The 19576-nt window shown below is 41.3% G+C and overlaps 1 protein-coding gene across 1 annotated transcript; it reads left to right on the forward strand.

The window, feature by feature from the left end:
- The first annotated feature begins 1982 nt into the window (after positions 1-1982).
- LOC143580349 (sugar transporter ERD6-like 7) lies at positions 1983-7957 on the forward strand. The gene is made up of 13 exons (XM_077063402.1): positions 1983-2108; positions 2195-2257; positions 2334-2423; positions 3146-3205; positions 3291-3422; positions 4590-4724; positions 5640-5720; positions 5802-5865; positions 6594-6700; positions 6795-6854; positions 6972-7025; positions 7682-7741; positions 7823-7957. Exons 1-13 carry the CDS (start codon positions 1983-1985, stop codon positions 7955-7957), a joined length of 1167 nt encoding a protein of 388 aa, XP_076919517.1.
- Positions 7958-19576: the final 11619 nt, after the last annotated feature.

The following is a 19576-nucleotide window of genomic DNA, read 5'->3' on the forward strand; positions in this document are numbered from 1 at the left end:
CAACTTATAATATTGATACTAGATTACTAGCTAATATCAAGGAGCTAATGATATTGTACAAGTAAATGACTCAATAAATACAAACAAATGCCTGATTTCCAGCATCATTTAAGCTTCGTGTTAATACAAAATATTGAATGAAATGTGATCATATCTTAATTATTAACATGATCATACCTTAGTTATTACTTATCAACACAAATCATGGTGACAACTTACAAGCCTAAATATGAATAACGTCATCGTAAGACGATCAACCCTAACCATGAGTTGTCGTTAAGACTTATAATTTTAGTTTTTTTTAACGGTCAACGAATCTTCCATATTAGTTACTGACACATAATCTAGTTGATCTATAACTTATCCCGACTTTTAGTTTATATATATAGAGAAAAGATGCAATACAATAATCTTTAATGTACCTTAACGTACAAGAATACATATATTCACGAAATTGATCCATAAAATCACATCTAAACATTTCGGAATTATAAATACACCCAGTTAATAATCGATTCACCGGAAAAAACAGATTTAGATCGTTAATCGATCAATTTTTTACTTTTTTTCATGAAACCTGTTTTTGAGCGTTTTATGAGTGTTTTAGGTTTTGGCTGAGCGTTTTAGATTTTTTGGCTGAGCATTTTTTAGCGTTTTAGTATTTTGCCTTTGAGCATCTCGTGTACTTATTGTACGTTAATACATTATTGTACAGTATCTCGACCCTATATATATAATGCACATAATCTAAGCTGCAAAATTGAGATCTAAAAATGTATTAATTATATTAAAAATGACATAGTTAAAAAAAATCTCTGCAAATTTATTATTAGTTATTTCATAATTTTAAATGATGAAAAGTTGATATCAAACATAAAGACAACAAAAAGCAACCGGAAATTGAGTAAACTATATGCAAGTTGCAATTACCAATTATTCCTTTCCAAGATATTTATTAACTTTGTTTACTTTTTAACTCAATAGTTATAACTTTGTATTTGTTAAACTTTACTAATATATATGGTGCCTTGCAACCCAAAATGTATAATATTAAATCATAACGAAAATAAATATTTTGGAGTTACTAATAAAACTACACAACCCGCGGCAAATAGAAATTATTTTAGGGTGCATTTGATTCGGAGATTTTTTTAATTTTGTGAAAGAAATAGAAATTCGAAGGAATTTGATCTGAACTGAAATCTTCGAAGATAATATCTCACAGAATATTAACCAACTTTCAAAAGTGTTCAAATTAGGTCAACTCATGCATATTTTTTTCAAATCGGGTCACTAAATTTTCAAATCGAGTCTCACCGATTTTTTTGTGTGTCAAGAAAGAAATGGAGGATAAGATGTGGGGGACGGAATTTGCAATATATATTTAAAAAAAATTGAAAAACTTTAATTATATTAAAATTCAATATAAAATATAAAATCCACGTCACCACTCAACGTCAACATAAAAAGAAAAAAAGATAAAAAGATTTCTTATGTAAAACAAAAAATAAAAATGCTAAAACATTTTAAAACATTTAATTTAATAAAATATGAAAATTAAGTGACTTAATTAAAACACTTTTTAAAGTTGAGTGACCTAATTAAAACACTTTTAAAACTTGATTATTATTACATGAAATTGTCCATGAAGAAAATATCTCTAAAAAAATTTGAATTTGTAATTTATTTAAGTGACAAAATTTATCACTAAAAGTCTACAATCACCACCTAACCTTAGATTTAAGTACCAAACAACATTCCAAGTGTATAATAATTAATAATAAAACATTCAACCATCAAAGCTTTAAAAATAGTTAGCATGTTGTCATGTTGTGTTTTATCTAGCTGTCAATTACATTCATGACAAAGGATAAAACAACAAACTGTGTGTCATGTTGCTTCACCTTCATATATAAACTCAAGTTCACTAAAACAAAACTATCTTTCACTTGCACATCTTTCATACGTCGAAAATCGATATCATGGCTCAAGATGATATGCATACTCCACTTGTAACTCAAACCATCGATGGAAACCACGAAAGCAACTTCATGGTTTATCTCACCACATTTGTTGCTCTTTGTGGTTCTTTCGCCTTTGGATCATGTGTATGTTATAAAAGATTAAAAACTATTGACATATGCTAAAACCGTAGAGCGAATTGTTATTGATGTAATGATGTTTTGTTTACTAGGCGGGCTACTCATCGCCTACACAATCATCCATCACACAAGATCTGAATTTGTCACTAGCCGAGGTTAGTACAAATGTACACTCATGATCCGAATATAGTAGGCTAGTAGAGTTGAAAAACTATATTGGTTGTTTTGTAGTATTCGTTATTTGGGTCGATCTTGACATTTGGTGCTATGATCGGGGCAATCACAAGTGGACCTATTGCGGATTTTGTTGGTCGCAAAGGGGTAAGTTGTAGGTTTACATTTGAAGTAATAGAGGTGTTATGGTTTATTGGATTTATTAATCCCTACTAAATGGTATTGACCAATATCAAGTCACTTTATCGCCACCGACGGTCCCACATTTAAAAAAGTTGGTCCCAAACGCACCCCCCCCCCCCGCGCATTAAAAAGGACTTAACAGCGTTATATATATTTTTGAATTTCAAACTAATGTTTTAGGGATTTTGATCGGAGGATACAAATCGACTGATGTAAACCTTAGCTCGAAACAGTGATCCAAAAGGTTTGATTTTTGTTAATTGGAAGTTCAAACACCTGAATTGAAGCATTCTTTCGGCGTTTTGGTGCACCGTTTAGAACTAAGTTTTACATCAATCAACACGTATCCTTCTTCCGATGGAAATTCAGGAAAAAAAAACATAACGTCGTTAAGTTATTTTAAACAGGGGACCATTGGGGCCAGCTTTTTTAAATTTGGGATCGCAAGTGGGCAGTGGCGATAAACTGACTTGGAATTATTATCAGCCAATACCAGTTAATAATGATTATTCAAATCCAATAAACCTAGAAAAATTGAAATTGTTTTATGGAAAATTTGATTAATAATGATATAACATAACTTTGTTTATAAGTGTATCTATTTATGTGATGTACATGTAAGTAGTGTAAGTATATGCCTGTGTTAGCATATATACATGTAACATGGAATCTAATAACATAAACAGGCATTGAGAATATCAAGTATTTTCTGTTTAACTGGATGGCTAGCAATTTACCTTGCTAAGGTATGTAAGTTAAGTCATAAGTGTTTTTTTTTAACTAATTTGTGTCATTAATGGATTAACGAAAGATATTTTACGCTTATAATAGGGGATTGTGGTGTTAGATATGGGAAGATTAGCGACGGGATACGCTATGGGGGTGTTTTCATATGTTGTACCCGTGTTCATAGCGGAAATTGCTCCCAAAAACCTACGTGGCAGGCTGACAGCAACGAATCAGGTTGCGGTCCATATACATAAAATGTGTTAAATGTTAAAAATTTCGTATGTAAAATGTGTGTGTGCTAATACGCGTGTATGCAGCTTATGATATGTGCGGCAGTGTCATTCTCGTTTGTGATCGGGACGATGGTATCATGGAGGATCTTGGCACTGATAGGTAACATTTTATTTTTTTTGGAACGACGACTATTTTTTTTAGGCTACCGCACTTTGCCCCATTACCCCACTCTGGCTAGACTATGTAGTCTTAAACGGACTCACGTTGACTTCAAAGTTTTGGCTTGGGCGTTTCTTTGTCTGCTGCTACTACTTGTCGGTCGTGTGCCACCACAAGAGTATAACTCTCTGGCGTGAAAAATGGTGGGACGAAAACTTGGATGGACTCAGAATTCGAACTGATAACCTCACATATTTTATGTAATTTTTATAAAAAAATTGTAAACTATTAATGTATTACTTATATTTGATTATGAAAATATAAAACTAAAATATTAATACAACTAGTTCATAGACTCGTGTAACATACACCAACTACTTATTAATATATTATAGATCTTGTCAAGTAGTTATTATTTAACGTGTTGTGAAATTTGAGAAACTAATGAGAAACCTCACACATAATAACAATTTTATAAAACTATGTAACAAAACAAAATTCAATCATAGAGTTAAGATATAAATTTTGTTATAAAAAAATATAATAATATATCAATAATTTTAATCAAATTATAATTTCAGTAAAGTTAAAATATTTCAGATGATAAAGATATCCAAATCTCCGGGTTTGAAATTTCGGATATTTCGGGTCCAGTTTCAGATTTGATTATTTTTGCACGCCCATATGGAAAATGTAACGCAAATTCAAACATATTTTAATATATAAATAGTTAGTAACAACCAACTCGACACACATTGTTCGAACTTGTTATAACAGTTAGGATAAAAGTCATTGGTCAGGATTTAGCTACTCTTTAGTCTTTAAGCCTTGAATAATGATGGATTTGAAGTCGTGTGATTTCAGGAATGGTTCCATGCATTATTTTAGTGACCGGATTGTTTTTCATACCAGAGTCCCCGAGATGGTTGGTAAGATCTACTTGTTAATTTGATGATTTTCCATGTAATTTCACTTATAAATGTAACCTTTAACTCATTCATAAACTAGACGTTCGAAATTATTGTACCTAATAATATAACAAACGCACAGGCCAAGACGGGGAATCAAAAAGAGTTTCATATTGCGCTAAGGAAACTACGAGGGAAAGATGCTGATATATCTGAAGAGGCCGATGAAATCCAGGTTCTTAGTTCTATTCATGTTTAGCTGTTTCACAAATAACTATCAACGTCTAGTGACACTTTGAGCGTGTTATTTAACTTCTCTACACAACCTTAACAGGGCCGGCCTGGAGGCAAGGCGAGCCTTGGCCTCGACGGGCCCCGGAATTTTCAATACATATCTATTTTTTCTTAAAACATTAATAAATAAATAAGCACATATACAATTTTTAAGCCCACTTTTTTAACCCAATAATAATTGTTCAAATATACAATTTTTAAGTCCATAAAAACATCCATAGAGGGGTGAGCAAGAAACCGAAAAAACCGATTCGAAATTGAATAAATCGAAAAATCCAAACCCAAAACTGAACTGAAACAAAAACCGACGGTTTGGCTTTATGTTTTTGTAAAAACCGCACTAACGGTTTGGTTTTTGTTTTGCATGTAAAAAAACCGAAAAAACCGAACCGAACCGAATTGCTAAATTTTTGTTTTTTTATATTTTATTGTAAGCAATTTATAAAAATTTAATAAATATGTAACTTAAATATGTTTGATCAATGTATAATAGTCTATTATTTTACAATTAACAAAATTATCTATACCTAAATTCATTATTTTTTGTTAACTTTTTTCGGCCTAAAATTTTCAAGCTCAAATGGCAAAAACCGAAAAAACGAGAACGAATCGAAACCAAAACGATATCCGAAAAACCGAAACCGAATGGTTTCAAAAACTTCAAAAACCGAAGTTTTTGTTTTCGGTTTGGTTTTAGCCAAAAACCGCACCGAATCGCACCACACACACCCCTAGCAAAGAGGGCCCAAAAAATGGCTTGTTTATCGTCGATATTTTAGTACTCGCTGAGGCATCTAAAATCTTGAAGACAGATATCGACCTTAATATTCACATATATTACATAAAATGTTTGCAGGATTACATAGAAACGCTAGAGAAGCTTCCGAAAACCAAACTTTTGGATCTTTTCCAAAGAAGATACTCAAGATCCATCATTGTAAGTACATATTGTTGCCGAATAGGCGAATATTATTAACAAGCGTCATGACATTTCCTTTTTTTTGTTTGTGATGTGAAGATAGGAGTCGGGTTAATGGTTTGTCAACAATTTGGAGGAATCAACGGCATTTGTTTCTACACGAGTAGCATTTTTGAGTCCGCGGTTATACATACATACCACTTAACACGTTCAACATGTCCTTCAATATGAAGTGATATCGTGACACCTTAGAGAAAAACCATGTAGCATTCTAACGACATGAGAGATACTGACCCCAAATAGCACCAACGCGTTTTGTACACATTGACCGTGAATGATAGGATAACGGAGGGCCGGCCCTTGGGGGTGACAGGGTGGTCAACGACCACATGGTTGACACCCCGCTAGGCACGAATTTTTTTTAATTATATGTATTTTATTAAATACAATATGTATATTTAATGTTTAAACTCAATTAAATAACCACTAGCTTGGTCTAAACTCATATGAGACATGTTTAATTTATTTTTATACAAATGTTTTTTTACACAACCCTAATTATAACCAAGTAAACTCATATAAAAATTAAATTGTTTAAACACAACAAAATGCTCATTTTACTTAAGGCCCAAGATAAAAAATTCGCCTTCGACCCAATTTTTTTTTTTTTGCTTTCTTGGAGCTGACCCTAGGAGAACTCTTCAATTAAAAAGTAAGCGTGACGAGTGGGATCAATTTGCGATGAGTGCCCACTGAGAAGTTTTTGCCTTAGTAACATAAAATAATAATGTGAGCTCCTTGTAGACAAAACAAATAATATGGCCTATAGATCAGTACGAGAGGTCAGAAGTTACAAATAAAGTACCAAGGTTTATATTTTGTGTTTTTCAGGATTTCCTGGTGATCTTGGAACGATAATTTACGCGTTGGTACAAATAGTGATTACCGCGTTAAATGCACTTTTTCTAGACAAAGCCGGTAGAAAGCCACTTTTACTGGTAACAAGAACACATATAACACACAACACTAAACAACATAAAACATTTTGTTACATATACTTATTACTTACATGTTTTAACTATATTTTCTCAGGTTTCGGCTACCGGATTAGTTTTAGGATGTTTGACAACAGCACTTTCATTCTACTTGAAGGTAACATAACACTCCAATTCATTTATATCATGTTTTATTTTACTTCATTATTCATCTTTTAAAATTTAAATGTATGTGATATATATATTGCGTAATGTTATCTTGTATTATGGTCAGACTTATGAAATTGGACTCTCAGCAGTACCCGCATTAGCAATAACGGGCATTTTGGTAATTCTCGAGTCATATAATCTATATATATAAGGATTCTAAGAGAACTTTTTGAAATTGAGAAATTTGAGAACCATTTTGGGCCAAAAAAAAAACCTTTAAAAGAAATTTAAAAAATTTATAAAACAAAAAATAACGAAAATATTAAAAAAGTAAAAAACCAAAAAAGTTTATCTTTCATTCAAGTTTCATAAAAAAAATCAAATTATACATACGTATATATTTATTAAATCTCGATTTACATAATGTACACATATGTACATTATCATTTATCTTAATTGTACATATGTGTATAAATAATAAATTGTATAAAATTAAAAAATACGTATTAGACATATATGCATAATTTTGCTAAACCGATATTTTTTTAAAATTTTTTTATGAAACCGGGATGAAAAATAAAATTTTTTGGTTTTTTTACTTTTTTTATTTTCGCGTTTTTTTTTGTTTTATAATTTTTTTTATTTTTCTTAAAAGATATTTTTTGTGTTTCAAAATGGTTCTCAAAGTTTTAAATTTCAATATATATATATATATATATATATATATATATACACAGTCACACACAAGCTTTTAGGCGAGGCGTGACAATAAGCTATTAACAAGCACTAAAGTGTTATCATCTACTGACTAAATGTTGTGTGACATGTACATAGGTGTATATAGTCTCGTTTTCAGCTGGAATGGGAGCGATTCCATGGGTTATAATGTCCAAGGTAATATAAAATCGATATCATGTTTATCTAGTGAACAAAAATATGTTTTTAACTCGGATCGTATGGGCATTATGTATTTAGGTGTTCCCGATTAACATAAAAGGAGCGGCTGGAAGCCTCGCAACTCTGGTTAACTGGTTCGGTGCTTGGGTGGTCTCGTTCACTTTCAACTTTCTCTTGAGTTGGAGTTCATATGGTAAGATTATAGGAAAATAATCAAAGCATAGTCAAGCTCGGGCTCAGCTCGGCTTGTTTACACCTAGGCCTGTAAACGGACCGAACGAACATGACAAGGGTATGTTTGTGTTCGTTCAGTTAACTTTAAACGAACACGAACACTTAATCGAACACATATTTTGTGTTCATTTATTTAAAAAATTAACATGTTCGTGTTTGTTTGATTAAAATCTAAACGAACAGTTCACGAACATAAAGAGAGGTGGGGAGATGGATCTGGTTTTGCTGACTTGGTTCTTTCTCTCTTTGATAACGTGGGGGGAAGCACTTTTTCTAAAAGAGAGGTGGGAGGGGAGGAGGGTTCTGAAAACAGCCTCAATATTAAACAATGTCTCAGGAAAGTCAGGGATGGTCATTTCACAGCTGCAGTCAAGGTATTATGCTCAAGTGGGGTTGCCCCTCTCGGAGATTCAACCATGAAAGCCCTCATTGATAAACACCCAGTGGTGCTGCCTCCGTCCTTACCTTCTAGCTCTGTCGCCCTGCCTACTCTTTCTATGGATGGGGACTGTGTGCTTAGATGTATCCGATCATTTCCTAAAGGGACCTCGTGCGGGAGAGATGGGATGCGGGCGCAGCACTTGTTGGACGCTCTTAGTGGTGAGGGATCAGTAACTTCCACGGGTCTGCTCTCAGCCATCACTGAAGTCGTCAACTTATGGCTAGGGGGTCTGTGCCCCAAGGTGCTCGCTGAGTTTATTGCTTCGGCCCCCCTTACCCCTTTATTAAAGCCGGATAATGGAATTCGGCCCATTGCTGTGGGGGCTATCTGGCGTAGGTTGGTTTCTAAAGTGGCTATGAAGATGGTTGGGAAGGAAATGACTCAGTATTTAAAGGACTTTCAGTTTGGGGTAGGGACCCCTAATGGGGCAGAGGCGGTGCTTCACAGCGCGAACCGGTTTCTTAACTCCTTTCACGCGGACGGTTCTATAGCTATGCTTACCGTGGACTTCTCCAACGCCTTCAATATGGTCGACCGCACAACCCTTCTCCGGGAGGTTCATCATCATTGCCCGTCTATCTATCGATGGGTCCAGTTCCTTTATGCCCAGCCGGCTAGGTTGTACGTTGGTGATGACTGTATAGGGGCTACTACTGGGGTTCAGCAGGGAGACCCCCTTGGGCCCCTCCTCTTTGCCTTAGCATTACACCATCTTGTTCTCTGGGTACAAAATGACTGTAATCTCCCATTTCATGCTTCGTACTTGGATGATGGGACTATTATTGGTGGTGCCAACGAAGTCGCTAAAGCCTTAAACATTATCAGCTCGGAAGGGCCATCATTGGGGCTTCAACTTAATATTAAGAAAACCGAGGTTTTTTGGCTAGCGTGTAATGGAGTGAAAGTTAAAGATGGGCTTTTCCCTAGTGGGATTAGTAGACCAGAGAGAGGGGTAAAGCTCCTTGGAGGGGTTGTTAGTCGAGATCCCTACTTTATTAAGGAGTTGGCGAGGCGGAGAGCATCTCGTGCGGTTGATCTTATGAAACTGTTACCTTGCCTTAGGGATCCCCAGATCGAACTCCTCCTGCTTAGGTCTTGCATGGGGGTTGCTAAGTTGTTTTTTGGGTTACGAACATGCCACCCCCATATGATGGATGATGCGGTATCCTGTTTTGATAAGGGGCTTCGAGAAGCCATCGAAGACATAGTTGTATGTGGAGGCCCGTTCTTTGGTGATCTTCAGTGGCAACTTGTATCTTTACCGATGCGCTTGGGGGGTTTAGGCCTTCTTTCGGCTCATGATTTTGGGGTTTACACTTTTGTAGCGTCGAGGGCTCAGTCTTGGAAACTACATAATCACATCTTAAGGAATAGCGGAGTTGTCGACCTGGACTCAGACTACGTGCAGGCCCTGGAACGCCTAAATGGCGCTCTCCCATACTTTGACATTGGCGGTTTCACTAATAAGGACGCCGCCCCACCAAAGCCTAAAAAAACTTTGGCAAATGCCCTTTTTGGCAAAATCGCTCAGAGCCCGGGAGAAGTTTTTGGATTGTCCCCCCGACAGAAGGCGGTTATTGAATGCTTACAAGGTCCTCATGCCCAAGATTTTTTGACCGTTATCCCGATTGATGGCTTGGGCCAAAGCATGTCTGCGGTCGAGTATAGGGCCATTCTTAAGTACCGTTTGATGGTCCCAATGTACCGAGAAGACGAAACATGTCCGATCTGCCGTAAGGCTTGCTTGGATAAATTCGGAGAGCATGCGGTTCATTGCAAGGAGATGCCTGGGTTCAAATACCGACATGATTGGGTGCGGGACGTTCTTTGGGACATCTTAAGGCGAGCTGGGATATCAGCTAAAAAGGAAGCCCCCGTAAACTTCCTTACAGACCCCACGGAAGGGAGATCCACTCTACGACCGGCAGATTTGCTTGTCTTTGGTTGGGCCGGGGGATAACACGCTTGTGTTGACCTCACAAGGGTATCTCCTTTAGCTGGTTTGAGGGATAATGAGTTTGTAGCTGGGCAAGCAATGAAAATAGCTGAAACGAAGAGCCTGCGAAGAGAACCAACATGTTTTTGTCCCTCTGGCTTTTGATACCTTTGGCTCCTTGGCACCGGAAGCTATCCGTTTCCTAACTAGGGTCCAACGGGTTGTGCATAGCAATGTGTCGACTCCAAAGGGGCAGGGTTATGTTTTTAGCAGGTTAGGGTTTGCAATTCAGAAAGGGGTGGCGGCGCAGCTTGTTGCTCGCCTACCTGCTATGTTGATGTAATATCTATGTTTTTTAATAAAATTCACTTGAAGTTCTTATTTTCCTAAAAAAATACTCATCCTATAATAGCTTATCGCACACTACGTACGCGACACTCCTGAGCATCGATTTCAAATTCACGCGGTGGCAAATTTGTAATTAAACCTAAAACCTATTTTCACTCGATTACAAACTAATTCCTCAAGTGTATAAAAAATCTGCTTATCAAATCAATTGAAAGAGCAGATGCCGAAAGTAATTCGATCGGCAACAAACAACAAGAAAGAGCAATAATATTGAAGAGGTAGGTCCCAGCAGAGACCAGTTGGTCCCGCAAGACTCACCTTGAATAGGGACGTCTGCGCAAAGGCCATCTGCTCTCGCAGGACCCACCATGCTCATAGGATCTTACGCGCAGTACACAAGCTGAACACGCAGGGAAAGCCTCCCAATGGTGAAGTACCCCGCCTGTTCCCGCAGTTGCGGATACAAGCCATCAGGAAAGGCTACCCGCAGACAGCAGGGCTACACGCACGAGACACTAGCTACTTCAGTAGTCACATGAAGGAATGAGCAAGGCGGGAACAATCCCGCCTAAATGAGCCAGTCTGATTCTGAAAGATCTTTTGTACCATACCTACCAAGGTATGGATAGGACAGACGATCTGACCAGAACAGCCCATGAGCCAATCACAGGGTGACAGCTCATCGACAACAGGGCGAGGAGGAGCACCCTCTAGTACTGTTTGTCACTATTAGCCGCTGCCTACTCACCAACCCTTACTGAGGAGCATGCGCGGCCTACAGTTGGTGGAATAGTGTTACTGTTGGCCGTAACCTATTCACCAACCAGCATGGCCTGCGTACAATCCACAGTAAGTAGGACGTGCATAATCTACAGTTGGTGGAATAGTGCAGCCGACTTTGTTACTGTTGGCCGTAACCTACCCACCAACCAGTATGGCCCGTGCATAGTCCACTGTTGGTTGAACAGGAATACTATTCAGCCGGCTGTACCTTCTAGGAAACCTAACTTCGGCTATAAATACTCCAATATCTTGGAATGGTAAGATCATCTGCTATCCAGTTATCTAGCAATCTCTTAATATACACTTATATTCAGAGCAACCTAGTCTGATTCTCACGCCGGAGGGTGGTCACAAGGAGGACCCCCCCCCCTTCTCAGTGACGAGCTTACGGTGTTTGTTTTGCAGGTCTCCTGGAGAACAGCCTTCTCAACTAGACCTCATCCGTGGGAAACATTACTTAACCCCCAGATTATCTATAATCTGTACAGGGTCACTTAGTGTTTCTTCATTGGCGCCATCCGTGTATAAAAGCTAGAACTACTTTAGTTTTTTCACAATTTCTGAAGAAATGGTTAACGTTACTCCGGTTCAAAGGCCAGTAACCGACCAAGAAACCCCGGTAACAACCCCAGCAACTGGGGGGAACACCGGCGGTTATACAATCCTTACGAACACTACCCCGACTACCCAAGCCGGGGCAAGTGGAGTAAATATTCCATTGGGGTTCTCCGATACCCAACTGGAAAAACGAACGAAGGTTCCTCGCCAAACACTAGATCAAGTGAAGGCATGGGCCGAAGCACGGCAAAGAGAATTCCAGGCCGAATTGGACGAACGCTTGCGTTCAGTTCAACAGGCTGACGAATTCGCCAGTACTCGCCAACACCTCAATATGAGCAGTGACTGCGAGTACTCAGACGAGTTGGAATCCGACACCGACGCGAACCCTCGCCATAAGGCGAAAGGGAAGCGTAAGGAAACGGACGTCCAACCAAAAAGGAATTTTGGGGAAGCCTTTAAACCAATCGTGGAGAGAAACCCGCGTGACTTTTCCAAAACCTTTAGACCAACTGCCACAAATGCAGGGAAGTCAAAGTTTGCAAGGGACATTGCGGAAGCAATCGCCCCGAGAAGTGCCAAACAAATGTCCAACATTGGCACTTACGATGGTCTATCCGACCCAGACGACCATTTGAACAGGTTCATTGCGGGGGCTACCGTCAGCAACTGGACGGAAGCCACGTGGTGTTACATGTTCCAGATGACTCTGGTCGGAGCGGCCAGGGCATGGTTCGATCGTTTACCGATCCACCACATATATGACTGGGCGGACTTTCAGAACAAGTTCAGCCAGCATTTCAGCCAACAGAGGAAATACACTGAAGAGCAGTGGACGATCCTTAACTGCGTGAGAGAGGAGGATGAATCTCTACTAGACTTCATCACTCGCTTCAACTCCAAAAAGCTTAGTCTCGGCAACATAAGTGAAGATCTAGTTCGCGCCGCCTTCATCCAAGGCGCCGAATACCCAGAACTTATCCGCACATTGACGGGTAAGGATGGCATGCCATCAACTTGGGATGCCATCATGACGGCGGCAAAGCGCTTTGCCGAGACGGAAAAGCAACTGGGAAGAGATCTTCCCCAGAGTACACACCTCTACACGCAGAGGACCAGAGAGAACAATGTCCGGATCGCCCGGCAGAACAAAAAGAGGAGGCTAGGTATTTGGTAGTCAAGGGTAAACTTTGACACCTCATCCAGCTCTCGCCCTCTTGTTGGCGGAAGGGACAACACACACCCTTCAAACCGAAAACACCGGTGGACGCCACTCACGAAGAGCGTCACGGAGATATTTGCCACGGAAAAATTGCCATGGCCTAAAGCCCCATTGATCCGGCAGAAACCTAATGCGGATCAAAGCAAATCCTGTGATTTCCACGGAACAAAGGGTCATGGTACTGAAGAGTGCACATCCTTGAAGGATATTATTGAGACATTTGTCAAGGACGGAAGGCTTGCACATCTTGTGGCATCGATCAAGAAGGGAGGAAGGAATGACAACCGGTACAGAGGTAACGGACGAAAGCCAGTCGATATCAGCATCAACATGGTTCATGGCAAGGTCAGAGGAAGGAAAAGACGGGTGGCAGAACCATGCGCGTGGAAAGAAGCTGAGGTGCGCTTCCCGCGAGTGCCAGGAGGCCCCAGCAAAGAAGGCCCCATCGTCATCAGAAGCCAGCTGGGGCACTACATCACTTCACGCACTCTTGCTGACAACGGCGCTTCGTCGACAGTGATGTACAGACAGTTCTTTGATAAGCTGGATGATGAAGACAAAGAACGCTTGGAAACGGTCTACGCTTCAATGGAAGGGTTTGACGGAAGTACAGAAACACCCCTGGGTATCCTATCTTTCCCCGTTACTCTTACTGATGGGAGTCATTCACGCACAGAAGACGTGAATTTTGTCGTAATGAAAAAGCCACATCATACGTACGACATCCTATTCGGAAGAGACGGGATGGCAAGATTCAACGCCGTGGTATCTTCAGTCCATGGCATGATGGGATGGCCAACAACTGAGGGTGTAGCAATGATCTCTGGCATTCCCCAGGTATGCATTGCATCTGTTTCATCTAAACCCAAACCGAAAAAGGCTAAACCAACCATCACTGAACCAGAAAAATGGGCCTTCAATGGCAAATACCCCGACCAGGCCGTTACCATTGGACCAACAATCGTTGATCCCACCCGCACCTTACTCAAACGCTTACTGCAGAAAAACGCTGACATCTTTGCGTGGGCACCAGCTGACATGACTGGTGTACCCCGAAGTAAGGCGGAGCATAAGCTCAAATGCGATCCGGCTGTTACGCCAATCGTACAAAAGCGCAGAGTAATGGGGCCTGAACAAACTAACGCGTGTAGAACCCAAGTCAAGGAACTCCTTGACGCAGGCATCGTACGCGTTAGTAGATATCAAACATGGGTTGCAAATCCCGTAATGGTACCGAAGAATGACAAACAATGGCGCATGTGCATAGATTTCAAAGATTTGAACAAAGCATGCCCCAAAGATTGTTATCCGTTACCAGAAATTGATCTCAAAGTGGATTCGTTGGCACCATTCCGCCTTAAATGCTTCTTGGATGCGTATAAGGGGTACCACCAAATCCACATGGCCATTGATGACCAGGACAAAACCGCATTTCGGACGCCCGATGGCACATTTTGTTATAAAATGATGCCATTCGGACTTAAGAATGCAGGGTCCACGTACCAACGACTAATGGACAAAGAGTTTCATGCCCAAATCGGGAGAAACTTGGAAGTCTATATGGATGATTTGGTCATCAAAAGCCTAGAGCCTGAGGCGATGTTGAAAGACATTGAAGAAACTTTCAACACGCTCCGAAAGATAAACATGAAGCTCAACCCGAGCAAGTGTTCATTTGGGATGGAAGAAGGGAAGTTCTTGGGAGTCATTGTTACTAAAGATGGCTTTAGAGCGAACCCTGAAAAGGTCGAAGCCATTGTTAAAATGGAATCACCTACCACCATCAAACAGGCTCAGACGCTGAATGGACGACTAGTCGCACTTAATCGCTTCTTGGCAAACCATGCAGATAAGTCGTTTCCTTTCGTGTCAACATTGAGAAACTGCTTGAAGAAAACGCACTTCCGCTGGACACCAGAAGCGGAAGCAGCTTTTCAGGAGATTCGGTCACGCTTGATCGAACTCCCAACACTTACAGCACCACAAGCGGGAGAGGAGTTAATCCTATACCTTTCCGCAACAGATAGAGCAACCGGGGCAGTCCTGCTAGTAGAACGAAAGGGCATCCAGATGCCAATCTATTATGTTAGCCGTGTACTAACAGACGTAGAAACCCGGTACTCTACCCTCGAAAAATTAGTCTTAGCACTTATACATGCTTCACGCAGGTTAAGACGATATTTCCAGGGCCACCCAATCACCATTCTCACCAACTTCAAACTCTCAAACGTTCTAGGCAAACCCGAATTATCGGGACGTCTAGCCAAATGGGCAATTGAATTGGGAGAATATGCAATTAAGTACAAGCCAAGACCAGCCATAAAAGGCCAGGTCCTGGCCGATTTTATTGCAGAATTCCCGCTTCGCGGGTGAAAGAGTGCCAGGAGGAGGCTCAACCCTCCCCAGCACAGGACGTCAATGATGTCTGGCGACTCTATACTGATGGAGCAGCCAGTAACGAGGGTTCAGGCGCAGGGTTAAAATTAACCAACCCAGCGGGCCAAGAATATACTTACGCTATTCGGCTGGACTTTCCAAGTACGAATAACGAAGCCGAATATGAAGCATTCTTAGCCGGTTTGAGAATTGCGCGTAAGATGGGGGTGAAAAACTTGGAAGCCCATGTGGATTCCATGCTGGTGGCCAACCAAATAAATGGAACATACACGGCTGTGAACGACACCATGGCCCTATACCTCGCCCAGGCAAAAACCCTTATGCGTGATTTTAATGATTGTAAAGTCATACATGTCAAGCGCAGCGAAAACAAATCTGCGGATGCGTTAAGCAAGCTTGCATCACTAGCCTTCACCCACCTGGGAAAGGACATCCGCATTGAACTCCTCGAAGCGCCATCAGTCCCGCACAAGGAAATTTGTGTCATCCAAACCAGTACAGAAACGTGGATGACACCAATAATAAATTACCTTGCAGCAGGAATACTACCAGAGTCAAAAACACAGGCAAGAAAACTACGCTGTAAAGCACTGAATTATCAACTCGTCAATAACATCCTTTACAGACGTAACTTTCTTGGCCCACTCTTGAGATGCGTGGACAACCAAGATGCCAACTACCTCCTAAGGGAAGTACACGAAGGCATCTGTGGGGTACACGCAGGTCCCCGCGCTGTTGTAGCCAAGCTAAACAACGCGGGATATTTTTGGCCAGGGATGCATACGGATGCACTGGCATACATCAGAAAATGCAGATCTTGCCAGCTTTACGCACCTAACACGCATCGCCCGAAAAACGAACTGGTTCCAGTCACTTCTTCGTGGCCATTTCAGAAATGGGCCATCGATGTGACAGGCCCATTTCCTACAGCAGCAGGAAATGTTCAGTTCCTAGTGGTAGCCATCGACTACTTCACCAAGTGGATAGAAGCAAAACCTTTAGCCCAAACAACCGCAAAGCATATCAAAAAATTTATTTGGGAATTTATAATTTGTCGTTTTGGACTTCCACAGAATTTGGTGAGCGATAACGGCACCAACTTTGCTGACAAAAAGCTACAACAGTGGCTAAAAGAACTTCAAATCACCCACACCTTTACCTCAGTGGCACACCCGCAAGGAAATGGTGAGGTGGAAAGAGCAAATAAAAGCATCGTCGAAGGCATAAAGAAAAGACTCTTGAAACACAGATCCGGCTGGGTGGACGAGCTTCCGCACGTCCTTTGGGCAAACAGAACGTTGAAGAAGGCCAGTACGGGAGAAACCCCGTTCAGCCTCACTTATGGCACTGAAGCTATGGTCCCGGTCGAAATTGGTCTACCCTCACCAAGGGTCTTGAGTCAGCCAGAAGACAATGATGCGGAAAGACGGTTGGATCTTATGCTAACCGAGGAACGCAGAGACTTAGCCGCAGTGCGTGAAGAGAACTACAAACGACAAATGCAAAAGTACTACAACACGCGGGTAAAACTCTGCAACTTCAAGGAAGGAGACTACATACTGCGTAACAACGAGGCTTCAAACCAAGAACGCCCAGGAAAGTTGGCCCCGATCTGGGAAGGGCCATACGTTATCAAACAGGTTCTGGGAAAGGGCGCATACCGGCTCGAAAGGCTCGATGGCACTCCCATCCCAAGAACATGGAATGGAGCTCAATTACGCAAATGTTATATGTAGATCAATTCCAAAACTTGTAAAGAAAAGGCCAAGAGCCACTTCTAATGGAAATGATTCTCCTTTCATAATGTGTTTACCTTTATCCTTATGAACTCCCCACTGGTGCCGGTATTTACCGCATAAATGAGGAGAAGTAAGTCATTGCGTGTGGAAGACGGCAAAACCCGCATAAACACAACGTTAAAAATAAGGGAAACCTACACGCAGGTATGATGTAAGTAAAGTTTAGCCATCTTTGTAAGTGCAAGTGACGGTCTTATCCGCACAATCACAAATAAGGAAGCAAAACTTCAAACTATCATCTACCACGTTCAAAGGTTATCCTAAAAAAAAAAAAAAAAAAAAAAAAAAAAAAAATAATACTTAGAAATAAGGATAAGGAAAACCTACACGCAGGTCAGGTATGGGTAAAGTTTAGCCATCCTACCAAGTGTAAGTGACGGTTCAACCCGCACAATCACGAAAGAGGAAACAAAACTTTAACCCACTATCAACCACGTTCAAAGGTTAACTTATCCTAAATACTTAGAAATTTCGAGGAAAAATGAGGAAAACCTACACGCAGGTCAGATGAAGGTTAAAGTTTAGCCATCCTACCAAGTGCAAGTGACGGTTCTACCCGCACAATCACGAAGGAGGAAGCGAAGCTTTAACCCATCATCAACCACGTCCGACAGGTTAACTTATTCTAAAAAACTTGAAAAATTGCTAACTTAAACTAAGTCATGAGCTTATAAAGCAAGGAATCCAAAGAAGGAAATAACAATCTTATCCGCAAAAAGATTTATATTTCAATGATATATTACAAGAATGGCCGGGTTACTACCCGCCTGAAAGAGTAAATCTATACAAGTCTATCTTAGCAATGGAAAGGGATCTTCAGGGTCAAGCTTCAGGGCCGCTTCCACTTGGACCCGCTCCGTCAGAAGAACGGGGTGGTTCGAGGAAAGCTTTGAGGACAGCTAACCCATCATCAGCAACAGCTACTTCGTCCACCTTTTCCACCACTGGATGCGGGAAGGCGGCGTATTGGTTCAATGCTTGGTCGTAAATGGCTTCGGTATCCACATTGAACAAAGGGAAGTTGGAAGGCGGGACGCCTTTCTCAACAAACCCTAGACCCAGCAGGAAGCCGGCCTTTTCCCCATCCTCATGAGAAGCGTTGAGGGCTGCGGTCATAGCATCATCGTAAGTGGTCTCTGAAAAGACCCGACGCACAACCTACAAAGAAAAAAAAATACAAGTATTAAAACCTTTTCTTACAAAAGAAAAGCGAGAAGATAAAGCTAAACATACCTGAGGCAACGCTTCTCGAAGAAGCCATTGGAGGGCAGCTTGAGCTTCGTTATGGGCGCGTTCGGCTTCGCTCTTGTTAAGGTTGGCAAGTAAAACTTCCTTTGCGGCAGCCTCTTCGACGCCCTTAAGCTTCCGCTCGGTGTGGTCAAGCACCCCTCTTTGGTCCAAGATTTCCTGGAGTTTCTTGGCATCCTCCATTGCCAAGGCATCATGAGCGCGTTGGAGAGCCTCTAATTTGGCCTTGAGCTCCTCATTCTCCACACGCAAAGGCTCAGCAATGGCTTCAGCCTTGGCAGCCCTCTCGGTTGCGTTTCGCGCAGTCTCCCTGGCTAGCCGAAGCTGTTCATTCACAGCTTGGGCAGCCTTGGAGCGGGCCTCGAGTCGCGCCTGAACTTCAACCTCGAGGGCCTTGAAGGCCTTCTCCTTGTCGGCGGCAGCTGCCGCCAGCTGTTGGTTCTCCTCCCGGAGAGCACGCGCCTCAGATACGTCCTTGGCGCGAGCTGCTTTCAACTTGTCGTTTTCACGACAAAGCAGCTCGACGCGCGGCTGCATCCGGGCTTGGAGAACCCGAAGCTCATTGGTTAGCCTACCCTCCTGGTAGCTAGCCATGGCTTCCCCCAACGCACCATGAGGAGCAGCGTGGCGAGCCCAGTCCACGCACTCCACAGGGGTACGAAGGGTTGTTCCTCGGCGTATGTTCCATCGCGGAACATACACTTCATTGGAATCCGACACTGCAAAAGAAACAAAGGCAGTAAGGAAAAGATGATAAAAAACATAAGGGAAAAAGAAAGGAACCCTACGCACCTGTAGGGTCAATGACAGGCCGATAGCCGCCAAACCCATCACCTGAACCTAAAGGAAATCCATCCAACAGGTC

Source organism: Bidens hawaiensis, unplaced genomic scaffold (genome assembly GCF_021521415.1).
Source record: "Bidens hawaiensis isolate Kalapana, Puna unplaced genomic scaffold, B.hawaiensis_p1.1 tig00030361_1, whole genome shotgun sequence".
NCBI classification, from domain to species: Eukaryota; Viridiplantae; Streptophyta; class Magnoliopsida; order Asterales; family Asteraceae; genus Bidens; species Bidens hawaiensis.